The sequence below is a fragment of the Buteo buteo genome, chromosome 21 (assembly GCF_964188355.1).
Source record: "Buteo buteo chromosome 21, bButBut1.hap1.1, whole genome shotgun sequence".
NCBI classification, from domain to species: Eukaryota; Metazoa; Chordata; class Aves; order Accipitriformes; family Accipitridae; genus Buteo; species Buteo buteo.
In genome coordinates, this window is record NC_134191.1 from 25,700,087 (window position 1) to 25,721,703 (window position 21,617).

The window sequence follows — 21,617 nt, forward strand, 5'->3', positions numbered from 1 at the left end:
ATCTCTCCTGTTATCTATAATTGCACTTTCATCAAATCAGTGACTACAGGATGTGAAAACAAGGACATTTTGTAAGCACCTAGGTGGTTATTTGGGACAACAGTTACAAATCACAAACAATAAAATCCTTGTGACTGACTGTTAAATCTTCATTCTAAAGAAAAAACATATCATACTTCATCTCAAAATTGCATTACAACTCTGCCAGTAATGACTTTAAAGAAATTTTGAAGAAATCTGAAGCTCAAGATGAACATAAACAGGTAACAATTTCAGAATCAGATCATTAACCCAAAATATGTATTTGAATTAATAACTTGAAAATAGTATACATTTTCTCTTGCTTAGGTGCAAGCTTTCAATCCTGAAATAAACTAAGAAAGAGTTTGGTCTATCATTACATGAAATGTAACTGGCAACTAGCATTTTAAAATAAAAATGTATAGCTAATAAGGATAATAATAAACCATGTTACTTGCACAGAACATATCTGAATATTTGTGTTTAAAATTATATTGCATAAAATAGCATGTACTGTTTGGCAGTCACTGTTTCAATAATTACTGTTTTTCATAAAATTTCTGCATCATTATTCCATATTGTCCTTTTATTGATGGAGAATACTTAATGCATACAGTATATGTTTGCTGGCAAAGCTGCATTATTAAGGAGAAAGGATGACTGGAAATAATGGAGGGTTTTAAAAATAAAAGTGACCGCAGAAATTTAGAAGTTATTAAGAAAAATACAAAGAATTTTCATTGTAGAAGAAAAACAGTAAAAAAATAAGATCATTACAAGATTATTTCAGATAATGAATGACTCTTGTAATGAACTAATAATTCTGAGCTCTTACAATCATCAATGGTGATAGTATAATTTATATCATCACAATTGTATCAGTTTCATAGAATGGGTTATGGAGAAATGATTTTTGGTTTGGTTTGAGTTTTTTCAGATCTATTATTGCATATTGGCTTCAGCTAGCCTTAACTGCTGCAAATGTCACATCACAAGGAGAAGAATGAGACACCTTTTAGAGCAATACCTTTACACCTGAAGAGAGCACCTGAGTTAGCATCAGTCAATAAACAATAAAATAGCAGTACTAGTACATCTCCAGATTCCCTAGTACACTTTCTGCTTCCTTGACAGCACACTGCTCAGTGTCAGCAAGCACTGCAAGCCCTTCAAAAAAAAAAAAGACAAAGCACATGCATACACAAATTGCAATAAAGTCTGATTATGCCCTTTTGCTTCCTCCAGCCCACCTTGCTCCACTTCGCAAGTGACTGACATCGACTCGCCATGCAGAGTCGCTTACCCACCACTGACTTGTGGCACTAGAGGTCTGCTTTTGCATATGATCAGCAACCCCCGCCCCCCCAAATACATGACACCAAACAAAGTCAGCGCTTAGAAGGTGCTTTAAGTCATGTTACCCTGCTCATAAATAAACTGGGGCTAATTAGGAGATACTCAGAGCTTAGGCATCACCCCCTCCATCCAAATCTGGTATTCATAAATATATGTAAAGTGCATTAGCCACATCTTCCCACCTCTCTTGTTAGGCAGTGACAGCTCTCTTCGGAGTAACCCCAACAGGAAGACTGCAGCCGCAGGCGATTTCTGGGGTTAAGCCAAGGCACTGCTAGCACACGCAGCCCAGCGCTCCCCGCTGCTCCTCCTTCTGCCAGGGCCACCGGGACGCCATGCCACTCGGCTGTCCCTCCTCGGCGCGCCTGCCTCTGTCCCTCGGCCGTCCTGCGGACACGCCGCAGAAACGAACAAGCTCAGCGCGACCAACCCTCATCTCCAGGTTCCTTTAGCTGAAGCTGTGCTCTCAAAATGGAAAAAACTCTGGTCAGATTTTGGATATTATGGACTGTGCCAGAGGAAAAACCATAACTGTCAAGCAAAATAATTGCTTAGAGGTGGTTTTTAATTTAAAAGCTCATTTGCCCTAATGATGAGGAAGAATCCTATATTTTGTTCACTCCAAGGTGCATGATTGCAGACAAAACAACCCGAATAAACCTAAAGACAAATGGAAAAAATTCTAGTTAATCTCTCCGATTTCCTGGTCGCAGATCAGAGCGGGTTTCTTCTTTCTAACTGTGGTGCACCTTCTCCGCCTGGCTAGATACGAGAATGCAACTTCTACGGCCTTATTTTCCTAACCAGGTATCTAGGAAAAGCATTCCTTGACTGAACAGGTACTTCTTCCTCCCCACAAAGCAGCCAGTTTTGGAATCTCAGATGCACAAAAAGGCAATGTGCCTTGCAACAGGTTTATGTTAAAACAAAGGCATAGAGCACAAGATGTACAGCTGAGGAATACTGCATTAATCTTCCATTTCCTGAAACAAATAGATGCATCTGATAAAAGAAAAGCGTGACTGGTTTAAGTGTGACAAACATCAGGTGTGTTAATGATTGGTTCTTTTTGCATTGACAAGTTTAATTTAGTGGACACCCAATACATATTTTAATCTTAGAATTCTGTACATGGCATTTAAAACCATTAAATAATATTTGAATGTCAGAGCGCATAGCATACACAAAGTACGTGCAGTTTTCAAAATAAGTGACCCAACCAGAGATGTTCCCCAAATATTTCAGTTCACATTTGACAATGGAATTACAATGGTTAGATTACAGTTAAATCAAATAATTCATTCTAGCCATGAAAACTATATGAAATTTTTCATATAAACTAAAATTCAATTTATCATATATTCTACACTATATTATATGCTGGGGTTCCTCATTCTTCTACACAGTAAGATATATTTTATTTCAAAATACTTTCAGAATTACAAATATAAAAGCTAGAGCCATAACAATACATTAGTTTCTTTGAACACAGAACTTAAATAGTAATTACATTTAACAGCATAGAATTCCAATCCACTCAGCGATCTGTTGGAAATACAGATAATAATATTAAGTTAAAATTACTGGGCTTTGGCATTTGAAAACAAAAATCATTTTTAAACACAAAAAAATCACCTGAAAGGCAGATTGCAGCATTTATAATGACTGCACATGAAGTGGCAAAGGCTGCCAAATCAAGTAGTTTCAGCGTTCAAAGAGGATGCAAACAAGTCTATTAAGAGTCACCACCATCTGGGCGTCAGGGACCAGGAACAGTGGGGCAGGAGTCTCTGCTCTCCCCAGGGAAATATACCACATTGCAAGACCATCATTACCATTATTATTTACACCACACCATAGATGTTCAATGACATTTTACAGACAGATAAAAAACTGGAAAGCCCTGCCCTTGGGAATTAAAATCTGCTAGGACAGAGCAAAGCTGTATGAGCAGAACTTGCATAAGCCTTTTTGAGCAAGCCCAAACACACTGTGTACACATTGCAACCCATCCCTTCAGCATATTTGCAGCAGCAAGCAGGGAGGACACAGTCAGGACACTCATTCCTACCGTATTTGACTCACTGTGCAACACAAAGAGCTTGGGCTGTGTTGGGGAGGGAAGAACAGATCCACAGAGAAAGCACTCAGCTGCGTGGTCCTCCTTGTGATCAGGAGTAATGGCAGGGAGAATTTGGAGTGAAGAGGTCTAGAAATTTATTCTACCTTGAATTGAAGGTCAATCCCCCCTCCCCGTGTCTAATTTTTCCTTGTTTGATGAAGGAAAGAGACCACAAAGTTGGGAACTCTCTGGAATAAGCAGATGATGCGTTGGAAACACTCAGACACTACAATGACAGCCACGAGGTCAAACAATTAATAATGGCAAGTTATAACAGGTTATCAAATTGAGGAGAAGGAAAGTCAACTTGCGACTGAGGGGCACTAATAGGTAAGAAGCAGCAACAATATGAAATACTCTGCTCCCATTTAACCTTCCTTGATGGCCTTTATTTTCTCTTGCAAGATGGCTGTAGAAATTAGTATTTTGATTTGCCTATGGGTGGCACTTTGCACCATTTCACAGAGATGCAGACAGTCACCCCAGTGTGGTACCAGCTATTGAGCAGTAAAGATAATTTTTTTATTCCATTTTCATTAGGTTCAAATCCATATTCCATCCGACATTGCATCATAAGATGGATCAGCAATAAGCACTCCAGAAGTCGGCAAGCAATGGGAAGAAATGCTTGTAAACATTTAACACCAAGAAAAACAACTGTCTGCCTTCCCCCTCCGACCCAGACTCTAGGCGGGAGGGATGCAGCACCAGCATAACTCAGATTAACTCGACGCCCCCAGATACGGCCGCTTAGCAGTAACTTAACTACCGCCTCCTCAGAAGACCTGCGCCCTCATCGCCTGTGTGATCACAGAGAACAAGAAACCTCAAACTGACACATTTTATCTCTAACTTGGGGCACGCTAAGAGCTCGCACTTTAACCACTTAGGATCTGAGCTGATAGATCATAACTTACTATTCTGTCATAATTTGATCACAAGCAGTTGTATTCCTGGATACTTAAAAGGTTAAAATTCTTATTTTGATTTAGCACATTCCTTAATTGAGGAGAAATGAAAAAAGAACAGAAAAAAACCCCAAAACCCCCAAACTTCAATAGGAGCATATCAAAGGCCAGTACTGTTCCCTTAACTACTTCAATTCAATTAACATTTTCAGGCTACCTGAGAACAGATCCAAGGTCTAACAGCACAAAAGGATTCTGTATCTTGCACTGCAGAAGCCGCGTTTAATCCTCTTTCCTCACCTGACTAAGAAGTTAAAATTGGGAAGGAGGGGTGGAAGTCATTCCTGGAGATTTTTCAAATGTTCTGTTTTTCAATAAAAATGAGAACTTCTTTCAAGAACTTAACAGAGGGAAGTCTCATTAGGAAAAATAAAACTCCCACAAGCAGCACTCATCCACAATCAAAAGAGAATCAACACTTCACTATTTCTAAATCCACTTCACTTTGTAGGTACTTCGATAGGGGGGCAGATCAGATTAAGCAAGACAACATGGGCAGCAAGATGGCTTGAAAGAAAGGTATTCCTAAGTAATTCAGGGCCTGATCTTTGGCTATTAAACAATAAAGGGTAATGGTAAAATTGGTTGAAAGATCTTGCATGTGTCACACAAATGTTCAACATGCATTTCTTAGATGAACAAACTTTTGAATTTATGATGTAGAAAATGTCTCAAGTGAGACTTTATTTATTAGCTATGAAGCAGCAAAGCATGGCATTTATAAGGTCAAAACCCTATTTTATATGTGCATTCGTGTCCTTTCTCACAGTCAGAATAAATCTGTGTGCTGTATTCATTGCTGTTGTTACTGTAGCTTAAATACTGTGTGTGCATATGTATATATACACAGCCGTCCCCCCAATCTGACATAATCAACTCCCAAACTTGTTCCAACATGCAGTTTACTTCAGCACAGTTCTGAGCACCCACTTCCCACCTTGCCAACATTTCCTTGTATAGCACAAAACCATGTACACAAATACTGAAATCAGTGACACTTTTGAGAAGGACTGCAAGATTCAGGCCAAGTTTTAATTAGCTTGGTTTTGTTTGTTTATTTTTACAGAAGCACATGATGAATTTTTCTTTTGTCTTTTAATATCAAGGAAGAAATAGGCTAGTATGCATATTCACTATGGGTAATTATCCCAAAAAGCTAAGCTCATCTTTCTGCACAGTGCTTTCAAAGGTAGACAGACAAATTATAGCAGATAGTATCAGTACCATCCACAATGCCATATTTTGCAGAAGCTATTTATTCTTTGCTTTGTCCTTAACAATGCTTTAAACCAATTGCTGATTTGTCTGGATAATTAACATCCAAAATCCAATTCTTCACAGATGAATTGGAGCGAGTTTGAGTACCAGAGAATGCAGCTATTCATCAGCAGACAGTCCACACCGGGTGGACAATGGCTTAAATTTTGCTGCACATTGAAGACGATGTAATTACCAAGCTTGAAAGGAATGTAATCTATACTACCAAAGAAAGTATTAATAGTGGTATGATCGGTGAAGGAGGAACAAGAAACCAATATTTTATCATTGCATGAAACAACAGTACTGATTTGCAAAACCCAGTTGCCTACATTATGCATAGCTGTGTTGAGAAATGTGGAAAACTGATTATGAAGGGAGCTGGATCCCCCAGGGCTTAATGAAACTATATGAAATCTGGTATCCTTAGGTAGCTATCATTAGGCCATTCACTCATATCAGTTGACTTCTCATTGTTACTATTATTACTACAAGTAAACCTGCAGCAAAGGTATTTCTAACTCATCTCTCCAAAAGATATATCTGAATTCTTCCTATGTTTTGACTTCCCTCGTCAAAATTTTAACCCATAAACTCAGCAGATCTGGCAGCACGGAAGCCGTTTGGGGCTAACGCAATCATGCAATTTGCAGCCAGTAGCCCTGTAATAACTACTAGCTAGCCCTGCTAGTGGAAAAACACTTCAACTACTGCAGCTCCTGTCTAAGATACTCCTTTTGTTGATAGCAAACTTCCTCTACATTAAAGAGAGATGATGGTCACATCTACCACATTTCACATATTGAATATACTCCTATTTTTTCCCCTAATTACTGATTTACAGTATTACTGGGAGCTACTTTACATGTAGCAATGGATCTGTCCATACCCATCAGAGGAATTGTTCTCCCACCAGTAGATGTAATGTCTTCTTTTTGCCTCACCGCTGAAGCCATTGATACCATGTTGATAAGTCAGTGACATGTTAAACTTGTGTTCTTGGTCCTCACTTTCCTTTTCTCTGCTTTCCTAAGTTGAGCTCCAAACACACCATACGGGTACACGCCATAGATCATGGGAATGGGGGTAGGAGGGCAGTTGCCATTGCTTTCAGCAGGACAACTGTTAATTTGCACAGCACAACTATCTTTTTGTCCATGGAACTGTGGTTTTTGATCCATAAACACAATACAAATTATGCAAGGATGGAAACTTTAAATGTAGGTTCTCAATCACTTATTCTTAATAATTCCTTAAAACCACAAGCAGCACCATGGAGACAACTTGATGTAGTAGAAAAATATTTTTTTTTTAAATGAAGCTGAAGTCAATGAAGAAAGCACATTGTACTGTTTTTCCTCTATTTGCCCCATTCAGTAACAGGTAAACCAATGTTGGACACCACTGTTTTAAGCAGAAAATGTGTCTGTAGAAAGTTCCTGGTATGCATAGCTTCATTTTCTTCAACGCTTTTCTTCTGACCTTTTTCAATTATTTTTTCTCTTTAAGGTCAAGACAACTTTCTCCCCCCCACTTACCTGCTAGCACTCTGACCCAAACCACCCAGCGTACCGCATTGCTGCCTGACCCCACAGAGTTCATCCCTTCTCTCTGGGCATGCTTCAAACTGGCAGCAAATGCGTAGCCTGAAAGACTTGAATGTCCCCCTAGGTTTAATTAAGTGGCTTAGAAATAAACCCATTTCACATTAATTTAATAAACAGATTCACATACTATTTGAGAGAGCTCTTCAGTCGGTTTCCAAGTACATAAGGATGAAGAAGAAAACCCAGGATTTTCCCTCCTTTGAAATATTCTCTTAAGTCTTCTCTCACCTTACCTCATCATAAAAATGAACATTCATCCAAACTGCTCTACTTCGGGCATACAACATGGGACAAGTGCAGGAATAAATGAGGATGTATCAGTTAGGTAATTTAGCTGTCAGCTGAATACACCAGGGTGCCAGACTGTCAGATTCAATTTCTACTTTTTTAAAATAATAATAGGAAAAAGTTAATGAAACGTTGCCATCAGAATACCCTGCTCAGAACAGGCACAAGACACTGCTGCTCAGAAGATGCATACGGTAGAAATGACTAATTTTCATGTAAAAGAGAGAACAATCTTTCAAATCAAGGTTACAGATACTCTCTCAAATCTCTTTGTTCCAAGAGCACTAGATACAGCTACATTTGAATCTTGTGAACGTTTTGTCTCTCTCAATTGCAAAGATGCTACCATTTAATCTAACCAGCAATGTCCCTGCCTTGATCTACCCATGCTAAAAATCATTGCCAAACAAAATTATTATGAAAGTAGGAAAACATGACAGTTCCATTGCATACAGCAAAGTATATCCTATCTATTTTTATCTTAAAGTTGAAAAAAGCATGTAGTTCCACTTCCCTGGAAATAAAAGAAACAAGGAGAAAATACCATATTAATGGGAACGTTTGCCTGTCTTTCCTTGACATTTTAGAGTTACCTTTATATCATGAGTGCAGGGATGTGGGGGCTACTCAAGGTTTATACCTACAACAAAGTTGCTTTTCATTTCCTACGAACATTGATAATAGTGTAGTTTGAGCAATTCTCAGCAATGCCAAGCAAAAACCCCAATTCATTCCAAAATACAGATAATCCACTCCTAAAGCAGACAAAAAAATAACCAGAAACACCAAGTCCAGTGATAAGAAAAAAAAATTAATTACTGGGAGTTATTTCCGCTGACTGAGAATTTACAAATTCTAGCACCATGACCAAAGGCATGAAATAAACCTATTTCCAAACCCGAATCTTACCGTTTCGGAAACACAGTCACTTTTTTGCCACAGCAGCAAGTGTTTCAGTGTTCCCTTACTCATTCTCACTCTCCTTTTCCCATGTAAATACAGACACCAACCATAACAGAAAAGAAGTCCTATTAACATAGCATTTTCAGTAAGCTTCATTCAGTGGATTCTTCTCCAAACCACTGACACCCAGCCCTTCTCACAACACTATTAAAAATTCTGTGCTAATCCACCTTCTTTTCTTTTCCAGCCATATTAGCATAGCTGTGCTTGGATGAAAGTCTCCCTGAGAAGAACCGCTTCACACAGGTACAGCTGCAGGCAAGCACCGTCAGACCAAGCTTCTGGGGTGCGTCTGGCCCAGAGCAGGGAGAGGACACGACGGACCAGACCTGACTCGTGCAGACCTTACCCAGGATGCTAAATTAAAGTTTTTCAAGCCTGAATGTGGACATGGCCAAGGTGTGTGAGCAACCCCATGGATTTCAGGGGGACTGCTCACAGGACTACAGTTACTACACATACTGTGCAAACACTCATCCACAGTTTTCAAAGCTGGGACTACCCATACGGTTGAGAAGTGGTTTATGGGTCAGAGCCCTGCAGAAAGTCAGTAAGACACTGAATTTTGTAAGCATTGCCTCAGAAAAGACGACAAATCTTCAAAACTTCTACTATTATTAGGAAGTCAGCTCCAACTAGGGCTGTAAGACATGATGAAAGACACAAGTAACGGTTCTAGAAAGCCCATTTAGAGACCCATTGCACACCTCACCTCTTGCAAAGCAACAGAAATGCAATGAAGAACACAAACGCAACAGAAAGTACAATTAGAAACTCAAAATACTAGATATAAGATATTCTCCAGTCTCTCTATTACCAACTTAAAAACCACCAGCTGTCAGTAATTGTCAGTCTTTCTCCAGTCTCAGTCCTCCATGACCTAAATGTTCACCGATTAGTACTTCTGTGCATTTAACTCTTTAAGGGCCCAGTCCTGAAGCCCTTCGTATTTCTCCATCCAGACTGCTCAGAAGGAAGACAAGAGCACTGGGCAGCTCCTTTGGAAGGGAAACTCAACATCTCGCAGGCTCAGCTCTGTGTGTCATATCTATTTCCATGCTAGTATATCAAGTTAATGGCCATTGCCATTCATTCTGCTTCTCACAGCAACACTTCCCAAAAAGAACATTTTAGCAAACCAGACCAAACAGTAGCAGAAAGAAATGGTAAATCCTGTGCTGAAGGGCAGAACTTAACACGGGTGCAAGATACAGATGGTGGGACTAATGGTGCAGTTTTATACTACATTTAACCTCCTCCAACTGAAGGACTCCTCCGGCCCTGCTCCCCCAACCACAGACACTATATTATTCTTGGTTAGAAGGCTTTTGTCAGGTCAATAAATTGACCCAACTCTGAATTGATTCAGCTCATCCCATGCCTGGGGAAGTGGTGTGAAAGCAGGCTGCGCTTTGGGTGGAAGCCAGCAAGATCAGAGGCAGCAGGAAGCAGAACTGGCCTCCGAGACGGCTCCTACCATGGTACAACAGACAAGTCAGCTATCCTGACAGGTCCTGTGCTCTGCAGAACCCTGGGAATGAGACAGTTTACAGCAACTCAGCTGGCCAGTACGCAGAAGCACTGGGTCTCAATTATTTTTGCCTAATGGCATGGCAAAAAATATAGAAACCTCTTGTTCTGCAACAAAATAGTTTCACTGGGAATCAAATCCAAAACCTGATACTTCTCTTTCTTCTTAAAAACAAAGTTACCTTTACAAGCAAAGTAACCACAGTTTCATCTTCCCACCTTCTCAGACCATGGCATTTTGGCCAGTCATTTGATAAATTTAACCCAAGTTAAAACCAGCTTGTCTTTGATAACCAAAGAGGTTGAGATCTTTAGCTTTTTCAGTGAAGCGTTTTTTCCAGACCTCTATCATTTTTGTGGCAAGGGTTTTTTAATGCCACATCTGTATTTATAGGGGAAATGAAACTTCAACTGAACCCATGCTTAAGTGAAAATGCTCAATTTTGGTTTCCCATTGGAACTTGCAAATGCAGAAGCTTCTGGGTTTTTTTTGTGGGAAGGCAAAGAATAATAGCTCTGTAAAAAACAGGATTCAATTTTAACAATGAATTTAACCACTATAGTGAACCTTTTTGGAGGGGTTGGGGAAGGGACCCTATATGTTGGAAAGAACTTTTGGACCTTGAATGCGGTTCTTCATGGCGGTCCATACGCCAACACTCCCCATGGACTTGGAAAGACGAAGAAGAAGGATTACACTGCAAGCTAGTGCCAGTCTCTGACACCGAGCAAAACCAGGTGGTTCCTAATAAAATACTGCAAATGAATGTGATCCTATTCTGTAGGACTGAAACCAAGTCTTTCCCCACTTAGAAATGGACAAAATTAATAGGAAAAAAAATAAATACAAATGTCTTGATTTCAGGTGAGTGTCAGTGGGCTCTTAAAGCACTACTGCTAGCATCAAATGGAGTAAAATGCATAATTTCAGTCTCCAGGATCCTTAAGTACCAAGAATGCTGTAATGCCATCTTCACTGCCAGTCTGTCCTGTCCCCATTGGACCTTCATACATTTACAGGGGCTTCTTTTGGTTTGGATTTCCTTACAGCACCAAGCTTGGCCCAAACCTTGGGAATAAGAGGGGTTTTGTTTTCTTGTTTGTGGTTGGGGTTTTTCTGGGGGTGTTGTGGTTTAACCCCAGCCGGCAAATAAGCACCACGCAGCCATTCACTCACCTCCCTCACAGTGGGAAGGGGGAGAGAATCAGAAAGGTAAAAGTGAGAAAAACTTGTGGGCTGAGATAAAGACAGTTTAATAGGTAAAGCAAAAGCTGTGCACACAAGCAAAGCAAACCCAGGAATTCATTCCCCACTTCCCATGGGCAGGCAGGTGTTCAGCCATCTCCAGGACAGCAGGGCTCCAGCATGTGTAATGGTGACTTGGGAAGACAAACGCCATTGTCCAAATGTCCCCCCATTCCTTCTTCTTCCCCAGCTGTATATGCTGAGCATGACATCCTATGGTCTGGAATATCCCTTGGGTCAGTTGGGGTCAGCTGTCCCAGCTGTGTCCCCTCCCAGCAACTTGTGCCCCCCCAGCCTGCTCGCTGGTGGGGTGGGGGGAGCAGCAGAAAAGGCAGTGACTCTGGATAAGTACTGCTCAGCAGTAGCTAAAACATCCCTCAACTATCAACACTGTTTCCAGCACAAATCCCAAACATAGCCCCATACAAGCTACTATGAAGAAAATTAACTTTATCCCAGCCAAAACCAGCACACGGGGGGTGGGTTTAGGTTTGTTTTGGTTTTTTAACTGCTCTTAAATTCATGACTCTCAAGTTTTTGCCTCTAGCATTTATGGTATGTTTCCTAACTTTAAGGATCTTGAAAGCAAGGCATGTAACCACAAAAATCTGTATAACCTAACTCCGTCAGACTTTTGCTCTTACTTGTTATGCTCATCACTGATTTATCTCATTGTTTTGAGCCTCCGGCTCAAATGAAATCTTTTCTCAGATATCTGACATGAATTTCCAAAGAACTGGATTTTCTGCACAGTTGCTATATTTGAAATGATAACATCAGGTAACATTAAGGAGAAGGGGAAATAGCTGTTGTCATGTAGACATGCAGTTCTTCAAAGGACACAATCCTACCCAGCTCTGGACAATTCCTGTTAAACATTACTTGGAACTTCAGCCCCAGCATTAGACAAAACTCAACACTTTTCCAAATTAAAAAGAAGTCATTATATTATTCATGTGGCAGCAAGTAAAACATCAGGTTGATGGGAGTGGAGAGGGAAATGTCTGGTTCTTTGCTTTCTCATGTCAAGCATGTAGGGTAATAAGACAAAACCAAAAATCACTGTCATGTTGTAGTTGCTTTTCAATTGCCTCAATACTGAAACATGCTCGCAACTTTGCCACAAGGGCAAGTAAATCCATATGTTCTCAGAAAATGTCACAGATACTACACTTCTCCTCCAGGTTTACACAGGCACAAGTGACAACTGCAATGATTTTTACTTCCACTTACCCAAATTACAGTCTTTTTTTTTGTCAAGGTATGATGATAACTTAGAAGTATGTAATCACCTTCCTCTGCTGACCTTGAAACGTCACCTCCACAGAACATCTAACATCACTCATTATTCCACTAATTTCACTATAAATTACATAGGTTGCTGTTACAAGTATGAAACAAACACCTTCCCTACCATCCTACAAACCTTGCAGAGAGGAGGCAGAAGATAGCACTAGGGATAGATCTCCAGGTAAGATGTCTACTCCCCAAAGTAAATACTCACCTAGAAGATTCCTGAGTCGGATCACCCCAAGACACTAACCACAAAGTAAGCACCTGCCTAACTTCATGCACGTGCCTGCAGCTGTGGCAGTGGTGACCAAAAGCCAGATGCTCTCCCACCAGCACTTCCCAACAAAGCCTCTTAACCACTCTGCTGCAGCCACTGCCTTTCGTGCACACCCTCTCTAACCCGGTGAGTCTTTCATTCCCTTCTAAACAGTGTCAGCATTTCAGAAGAGCTTGAAGCACCCTCTATGGTCTAACCCTTGGCAGTCTGGAAAAATTTGTGAGTGGTAATATTTGAGTGCCTCAGACCGAGAGGGGAACTAAACACAGATCTTGATCCACCCCAGGCGGTGTGTTTTTAGTAAATCCCAATGAGTGGGAAGGAACGGCTAGCACCATTATCTTGCAAAAACTTCCACCGTCTTCCTACCTGGGAGGTGCATTCAGCACCCCTTAGCAAAGAAGGGTAGAAGAACTGCTTGTTTCTTGACCATGATCAGACTTTTTTCTCGCTGTCCCCAAGCTTGCCCCAAACTCCAGCCATGCCTGAATGAAGATGCTGTTACACCTTAGCTCATACATCACTTTCAGAAGTCCCCAGGCTCCACATCCCACAAGGCAATGCCACAAGAATACAAGAATCCCCAGGACCATGCAAGAGCTCAGCAGAAGTTTTCGGGACTGCAACACCAGAATCGCAGGGAAGGTAGACTCTTATCTCGTGCTGGAGGTGCTCATGTCCTTGTTTAGATCCCACCTTAGTTGTACAGCAAATTGTACACATTGGACTGTGCTTAATCAAAGAAAACCCTGCAAACGTAATTTAAGAGCTGGGTATCATTAAAAGTCCTGTACCAACAGGAGCTGTAAGATACTCCCTCAAACATCTCAGAGAATGCATAAATAACAAATATTTAGAAAACAACAAAACAGAAAAGGGAAGGAGGGAAAAATCTGATCCAGGTCCCAATGTTGTCATGGTGACTTCACAGCCATTATGTACTTCAGACACATTTAGAAGCAAGCTACATTTTTACCCCTCCCCAACCAAATAATGCAAGGAAGGGAAAAAAAAAAATCCTGCCAGCTTGTCACAAGCCAATCAAATGGCAATCCAATCCTTTGATCAGGCAGCACCCCTGAAATATTTCAATCAATACTATTACTGCACTGTGATTCATGTACTCAGACAACATGTAAACAGACATAAGCAGAAAATTAAAAATAATAATCTGTCCAATCCATTTATCATACAAGATGAGGATACTCTTTGAAACATTTCTGACCATGCTTGTATCAGACAGGTTTCTGCTTTCAGAATATTTAAAAAATAATTACTTACAACATCATTTCACATTTCATTCTTCCCCATCTGCAGATACGGTTTGCAAGCAATTGGTTTTCTTTTACCAAGTACTACCAGTTCCACATGCTACTCTTATCACACATAGCAATCAAATAGCCTTAGCCTGCTTAAATATAATAAAATCCTCTCAACATCCACACGCAAATGCTGCATAAATATGGATGTTAGAAAGCATGCACCGTAGAGATCATAAAATCAATCCAGCTCATTACGGCCGGAAACACAGCAAACGCTTTACTACCAGCTTCTAAATTGCTCACACAGAGCACGCATTGCCAAATGCTGCTAAAGATCCCCACTTCTACACCAATAAAAGGCAAATGCATAATACAGTCAAAAAGCAGGCATCTGTTAAGACACCATTTTCTAAACGATACCTGAAAAGACATTAAAGACTCCATGAGAAAGCAAGATTTGCAACAGATCACAGCATGCAAGCTTACCAGCAGCTCGCCAGCACAGCCTGGCCAGCCATCTGCCCCTTTCCCCCCCACCTCGAAGCTGTTTCAGGAAATCACCACATTCGCTTCACAGAAGGATAATTCTGATAACCCCCACCCTCCAAGTTAATCAATTAATGAAGCAAGACTGTTTTTTCCTTACTATAGCAACGTACGGACACTAGGTCACTTGAAGGTTGCCCGTTCTTTCCTGCTGTAGGGCCTCCCAAATAACAACTGCCCATCCAAATTCAGCCTTTTTTTTTTCCTTTTTTTTTTTTTTTATATTCATTCAAAGCTGTAGGAATACACTCAGCCCTTGACAATGCCAGCTTGCATGATGAAAGAGCAAAAGTAGTTTTGAGGCTGCAGAATGCCCTCCCCAGGTTACCATGGAAATAAATGTGGGAAGGGGAGGGGGCTTTGCTGATGGTAATGCTGCTACTCAGTGGAGATGCTTTAAAGCCAGGCTGCACGGGACTGTACACCAGGAGAAGAAAATGGGGTTTACTACTACCACTTTAATTTTATCTGCACTTACTTTCATTTCCACCAAATTTCACATAGGTGAAAAGCATGAAACTTCTCCAAGACACTGGGGGGATGCTGTTTCAAACAAGTGCGCTGTAAGAGCCCTCCAAAGAGGAGCCGGAGAACTGTAACTTTATTTACATACTGGAATTTGCACAGATGGGAATTAATGCTCAATTGCAATTAAAAATTGGTTGACAAGGATGAACCTGTTGCACAGCTGAAGCTGTAGCAAGGATGACTAGTTTCAGGAAGGCTTGATAAGGAGCATCAGCTTATCGTTAAAATGCAGAGTAGCATTTCTCTTATGGACAATTATCATGCATAGTATGAAACACATCACCTCAATGATTTTGCTGTTGTTTGCAGAACTGAGAAAAGCCCATCAGCAAAAGCAGGGCGGGCCCTGCAACACACCGCTCCATGGCTGCTCCTCCAGCAAGACCCTGACTTCACGCCAACACCGCACTCGCCCTCCTTGGGTCTTGTCAGACTTCCCATTAAAAGTCAACCAAAATAATCCACAGTAGGCTGAAGCCTGGCACCAAAATCCTGCTGAGGATGACCAGTACAATTTCATCAAACTAATTAAATTTGATACAAATTTAGTTTGCATCAATTCAAGAGCTGCTAGGTGCAGTGACATTAATGCAATGCTTCTGACCGAAGCACAATATTCACTGTCCAGTATTTGCCACAAAGCAACAGCAACTTCCACAGTCATCAGTTTACCATTAACTACTGCTAATGTATTTAAATGAATTTATAAGTTGCATGTGAAAAAAGTCCCCATGCACTGTCTCTGAACACACAGGAATTGCTAAAGGTTTTTTAATAATAGTTATTAAATAGAGAGCTCCACCTTGGCACACTAGCCAGACCTCCTCTCTCCTCAGAGGACACCAAGAAGCCTGCGTTCCACAACAGACCATTCTGGGTTTGCAAGCAGCGCAGCTAAAGGCGATCCACTCCAGATTCTACATGTTTACTTATCATTTCCAGCAGGCTTGTTTAAAAAGTTAAGCCAAGAAGAGAGAAGGGAACAGAGTTATGGGCCATATAAAAGGACAGACATGGAGTAAAGCTGAGGTGAAAGCACTGTAAGAACAGCTACAAGCCAGCTGGGCACAAGGCTGGCAAGACCCATCCGGCCGAAGAGCCTCTCTGCAGAAAACCCCGGCTGTGGCTGCTCCCGCAGCTGCTCCCAGAGCCCCAGCAGCAGCTGCCTTCTCCCCGGAGCCCCCTCCTCATCCCCCCGCTTCCCACGTGGGTGACAAGGAGACACCACCGGGGTCCCAGCGCTGCTGAAGAGGTGGCTGATATATCCCACCCATGTGGGGCCAGGGGAGAACTGATGACAGCAATATCCTAAACAGGGTCCCTTTCTGACTCCTCTCTCACTTGCAGCGATTTCTGCCTCAGTTTGAGTTGACAATATGCAGCTTGTGCAAGAGCACCCCTTCTTTGAGAGAAGGAAAAAAAAAAGTATGAACAAATGTTTTCCCGAACAACATCTCGCAGCAGGAAGATGAAGTAGTATTACATTTATACATACACCATCCCTAGAAGACATACTGCTGGTACAGGAGTGGAGAAACCCCAGAGGGAAGGTAGTCCCATCTTCCTGTGAAGCAGAGAGCAAACAGCCTAATCCACATATTTCTACCTGTTTTCCTCCCCAGCCAAACAGGATTTCAACGTTTCTTTACTAGGCCACAAATCAAAAAGCCTAATACAAATAAAATGCAAATCTTACTTATTTTATGGCATCACAATAAAAATAAGTTTTGCTGATTACACGGTACCCAGATTACACAGACCATGATTCAAAGTGCTTTCCTGTGCTCCTACAGCTGCCCCCACCGTCACGTCTTTATAACCACTAATAGCAAAGTTTCACTCATAGCAAAATCCCAATTCCTACGCAAACTCGAGGAAGAGCACAACTAAATCTGCCAATGCAAACACAGCAAAACACCATAAAACACCAACTGCTACAACAAGCAATGGGGAAGGGCTAAAAATGCTTAAAAAACCCAACAGCCAGAAACCAGAGTAGCCCAGCTACTGCTGCAGCCAAAAGCCAAGGAGCAGCTCTGCACGGCTCACCTAGCCTAGTCTTACACGTTTCTGGCCATGTTCCCTTACGGCGATGCCAGCTTTCCACTGCGCCCCGCTCACAGCCCCAGCAGGCACAGAGCAGTGCAGGATGGGGCTAGTCTGGAGCAACCCATGTGCCCATTGCCCAGCTGGCAGCTGCCAACCTCACGGTTTTGCCCACTCGTCTCCTCCTCCCTAGGGACCTATTTTGCTAATGAATTTTGGAAAAACTGAAAGGAAAAAAAGATTAAAAATTTATTCTGGAGCTCTTTACCCCTTTTATCAACCTGCTCTGAAATGAGTCTGTAGTCTCAAGAGCAGCGAGGGACAGACAACACCATTGCATAAACCTTACTTCCTCAGGAAACCAGATTAAAAAGCCACACTGTTGACTACCAAGGAAGCTCAGCAAGATCAGGGGAATTCACATGGGAGCAGCTCAGATGTATTATTCTTTTGTTTAAAAGGTGGCCTGCCAGGGGGAGACAAAGGTAACAACTGAGGCACAGCAGAAGGCCAAGAAATTGCAGGCATAGCACATATTGATTACCAAAAAGAATATATATGTTTTTATATGTATATAAAAATCACACATATCCAGGTATGTCTGGAAAGCATAGCCAGGAGGTTTCTTCAAAGACTCCCTGAACAAATAAAAAAGCATTACTGTTCTCGACTTTCTAACAGCTAAATAGCAATAGACCCTTACCAGCCTGCATTCCTGTGATTAAGTGGCTAACACCACTGTGCTTGAGGAAAGTAACATACATATCATACCACGTTTCCTAGTAACAAGGCAAGACATCAGATGTGCTAAGCTGAAGGAAAAAAAATAGACTTTAGTCTTTTCTTGAGAAAGAATAAATAGAACAAAAATGGCAAGTGAATGGCTATTTATTACTATGTGATCATCCTGTAATCTTCTTGAAGCTTTTTATTAGAATTGTTCACACTCAAAGAAATGAAGAATTAATCTCTTGGTTGCTGGTAGCTTTTAGATTACTGATAACCTCTTGCTGGAAGAAGAAAATAGAGATATAATTAAAAAAAAAAGAGGCCATCGTTAAGGATAAACTAACACTTCAAATCATGCACACAGCAAAACGGGGAACAAGGAGATACCTGCTATTTGTTTACCCTTCATTTAATACTCTGACAACTACATTCACCTGCGAATGAAATGAAGGAAAACAGTCAGCTCACCTAACTGCTACACTATATATCTGATGCAGACACTTGAACTGCTGTGTATTAATAGTATCAGTAGTTGCATGCAGAAAAAAAATCACCAAAAACCCCAGCAGATGCAATTAATCACTCAAGCCATATGGTAACACTATGCAAACGAGCTATTTTTTTTGAATGGAGTAATAACTTTTAAACAACCAACAAAAAATTTACACAATTATTAATTTGTCCAAGAGCTACACAAGCTTACTGTGTGAATACATTACAGCTTCCCAAGTGAAATAACTAGAACTGAAATGGTACACCAGCTCATGAAAATGGAGATTTATAGAGGTATCTGTTATATACAGGGATTTGCGGAATGTATTTTTACAATTTTCTCCTGCGTAAAGCTCACTGTGTGGGCAGACAGACAACTCAGGATGCTTTTTGTGAACCATACAGGTTTTCCACATATTCTAACCTAGTCCAAGTCACTAAAAAGGAAGCTGAAGTGATTTTTTTAAAAGATTACTTTTCAAAGCCCTCCTTAAGTTTTCAACATTTTAAAACCCATCTCTGCTGATGGCAAGCATTTTCTTCTCTTACAAGAGCAGAAAAATTCCTCATATGCACTAATAAGGCTTACAGACGTTACTGTAAAAACTAAGGCTGGTTTAAAATGTCAATAAAAAAATAATTATGAAACAGTGTTTATCTTTTTTTTCCCTCCCTGAATCTGCAATTACTACAGGGGTATTGCAACTTTAAAGCATGACTGTTCCAATCCACTTACAGTTTCCTTGGTGGCATTAAGCTAGCAATAGGGTTTTATCACTGTTCAGTTGCAAGATAAATTTTTGAAAACCGAATAAATTTTGAGAAAATGGAACTAGCTTTGCTGTCAGTCACCTCTGCTGCCAAAATACATTCCTCTGAGAACTCAGCATCTTTACTTTTTTAGGCTTAAACAAACTAGACAGAAAATTGTGCCCTGGTCATACGCATTTCTGCAACTTATTTTAGACACTTCCCCTTAAGATCCTGCAGGAAAAAGAAAAAGAGAAGTTTCAATCACTTGTAGGGTGTAACTGGTGTCAAAACAAGGTTAAATACCCAAATAACTTCAGCTACTTAAGTTTGCTAATCTTTCTTCTAAAATGAAAAAAATTATTCAGCAATAAAACTAGATGAATGGGTCTTTATATAAGAAATGTTTGATACATCCATTTCACATCACATATTCAATAAGTGTATTAAATTTCGTCGTACTAGTAATAAGTTATTATTGTTATTATCATCATCATCAACAACAACTGACAGGCAGTGCTAATAATTACCTTAAGCAACAAACACTTATGACAGACTTCAAGCGTAGGGCGACATGTCACCAGAGCGCTCTACTCTAGAGCCATGTCAGGGAGTGTCAGGAGAAAACCAAGAACGAAGCCAGCAAGAAGTGGGGAAAGGGGGGAGCATGGTTAGTCCTGGAAGTACAATTGAATGAAATCTATCAGAAACAAATACAAAAGATGTGAAGTGTCTTTTTCCATTCTCCTTTTATTTCCATGGTCAGCATATGCTTTGAAAGTAGAACTTACTTGTATGAAGTCACTGATGTGAGCTTTATAATTTCTTCCAAAACATTTAGAAAAGAGGAACAAAACTGGAAAGCAGAAACAGTAAAACATGACATGCATATTTATTCACAGTTGACTTTGCAGTTTCCAATTTGGTTTTTATCAGGACAAAAGCCCGTGGACTCATTTCCTCCAGTTTCCAGCAAAATTAATTATTAAAACACAGAGGTTTAAATAGATCATGACTTCACAGGAAAAACAAAGATAGCCTTTGTACAAGGGGAACCACAGTTGTGTACTTTGAATGGTGCATAACACTGAACAGCTTTAGGAAGAGCATGAACCAGGCCAATTCTTTTTAAATTTTTATATATATAATTCTTAATTTTATATATATACACACATGCATGCATGTATTATACATATGTCTATATATATATACAAACCTTGACAATCATTCCCTTTAATAACTACAAAGAGGTAGTTTAGTTTACTGCTGTTACAGCAATTTTTCATGATTAATTTTATGCGTCATCTCTTTAAGAGCAATAGGAATAAAACTTTCGCAAAAACACATCAATGAACAATTTTCTTCCAAAAACTTGAATCTCTACTGCCATAGCAGACAGTGCAAGACAGCAGCACACTGTTAAGTGCTCAGGTCTGTGAAGTTCTGAAATCATCCTGGAACTAGAAAAAAAGTCCAGCAGTAAAGACAAGCTCAAAAACACTTACATTTACATATTTTGCCAAGTAAGAAGAGGGGTAGTTAATCCATGGGTCCTTCCCAAAACAGCTCATGGGGTAAACTGCAAGCAGACACCTTCATTAGAGGCTGCCTTTTCTAAAGCTACTTTTACTCATCCTCCTCCCAAATCCTGGACACAGTCAGTCCTGCAGGATCTCACGGGCATATCATCCTCCCCACAGAAAAAAAAAGGAAGATAACCCCCCCACCCACAGAACGCAGAGGTAGTGTCCCCTGAGCCTTCTGCACCGGTGTGCGGCTGGTCTCCTCCTTGCAGCGCTGCAGCTGGATGCGGTGCTGGATGTGCTTCAAGGGGTGCAGGAGGGTGCAGGGAGGGGAAGGAAGGGAAGGGGTAGTGGAGAGAACGAATCTCTGCCATTAGCTAAATACATGTATACGTATGGTGTAGGTAACCCGTTGTCTGCATTTCTGTGGATTTCATGCGTTTTTTGGAAGATCTGGGATGGGGAATGGCAGCCCTTGCTCTTGGTGAGAGCACTTTGATAGCAGCTTGTTTGACCAGTATCTAGTTTTAATTTTATTATTACTACAAAAGCACCTAACAATCCCAAAGGAAAGCAGAGTGCAGTGAGATAGGCAGTGTACAAATACTTACTAAAAACAGTCTTTGTTCACAGTCCAAACAAAGAATGCTTGAAAATGAAAGAAAAGAAATAAAAAAAAGAAAAAGGAAAGTGTTGCCAAGGTTTCACAGCGGGAACAGAACTGTAGCATGGACTCCTGGCCAGTGGTCGTCCTATCCGGCTCCCGTGACAGGATTGCCTCCCCCTCCAGCACCAGCTATTGAGCTGGTAGTA

The 21,617-nt window shown here is 40.7% G+C and overlaps 1 protein-coding gene across 3 annotated transcripts in view; it reads right to left on the reverse strand.

The window, feature by feature from the left end:
* The window catches only part of FGD3 (FYVE, RhoGEF and PH domain containing 3), a 115,436-nt gene that overhangs the window by 69,197 nt on the left and 24,622 nt on the right, over positions 1–21,617 (reverse strand). Inside the window, exon 1 of one of the 3 annotated variants that reach the window (XM_075053565.1) lies at positions 18,427–18,463. The exons of 1 other annotated variant lie outside the window; for it this stretch is intronic. In XM_075053565.1, coding sequence (XP_074909666.1) covers positions 18,427–18,448 — 22 coding nt within the window. In that variant the 5' untranslated portion in view covers positions 18,449–18,463. Of the gene's footprint in view, positions 1–18,013; positions 18,039–18,426; positions 18,464–21,617 lie in introns of those variants that run through there. One more of the 3 variants, XM_075053566.1, reaches the window with a different exon arrangement.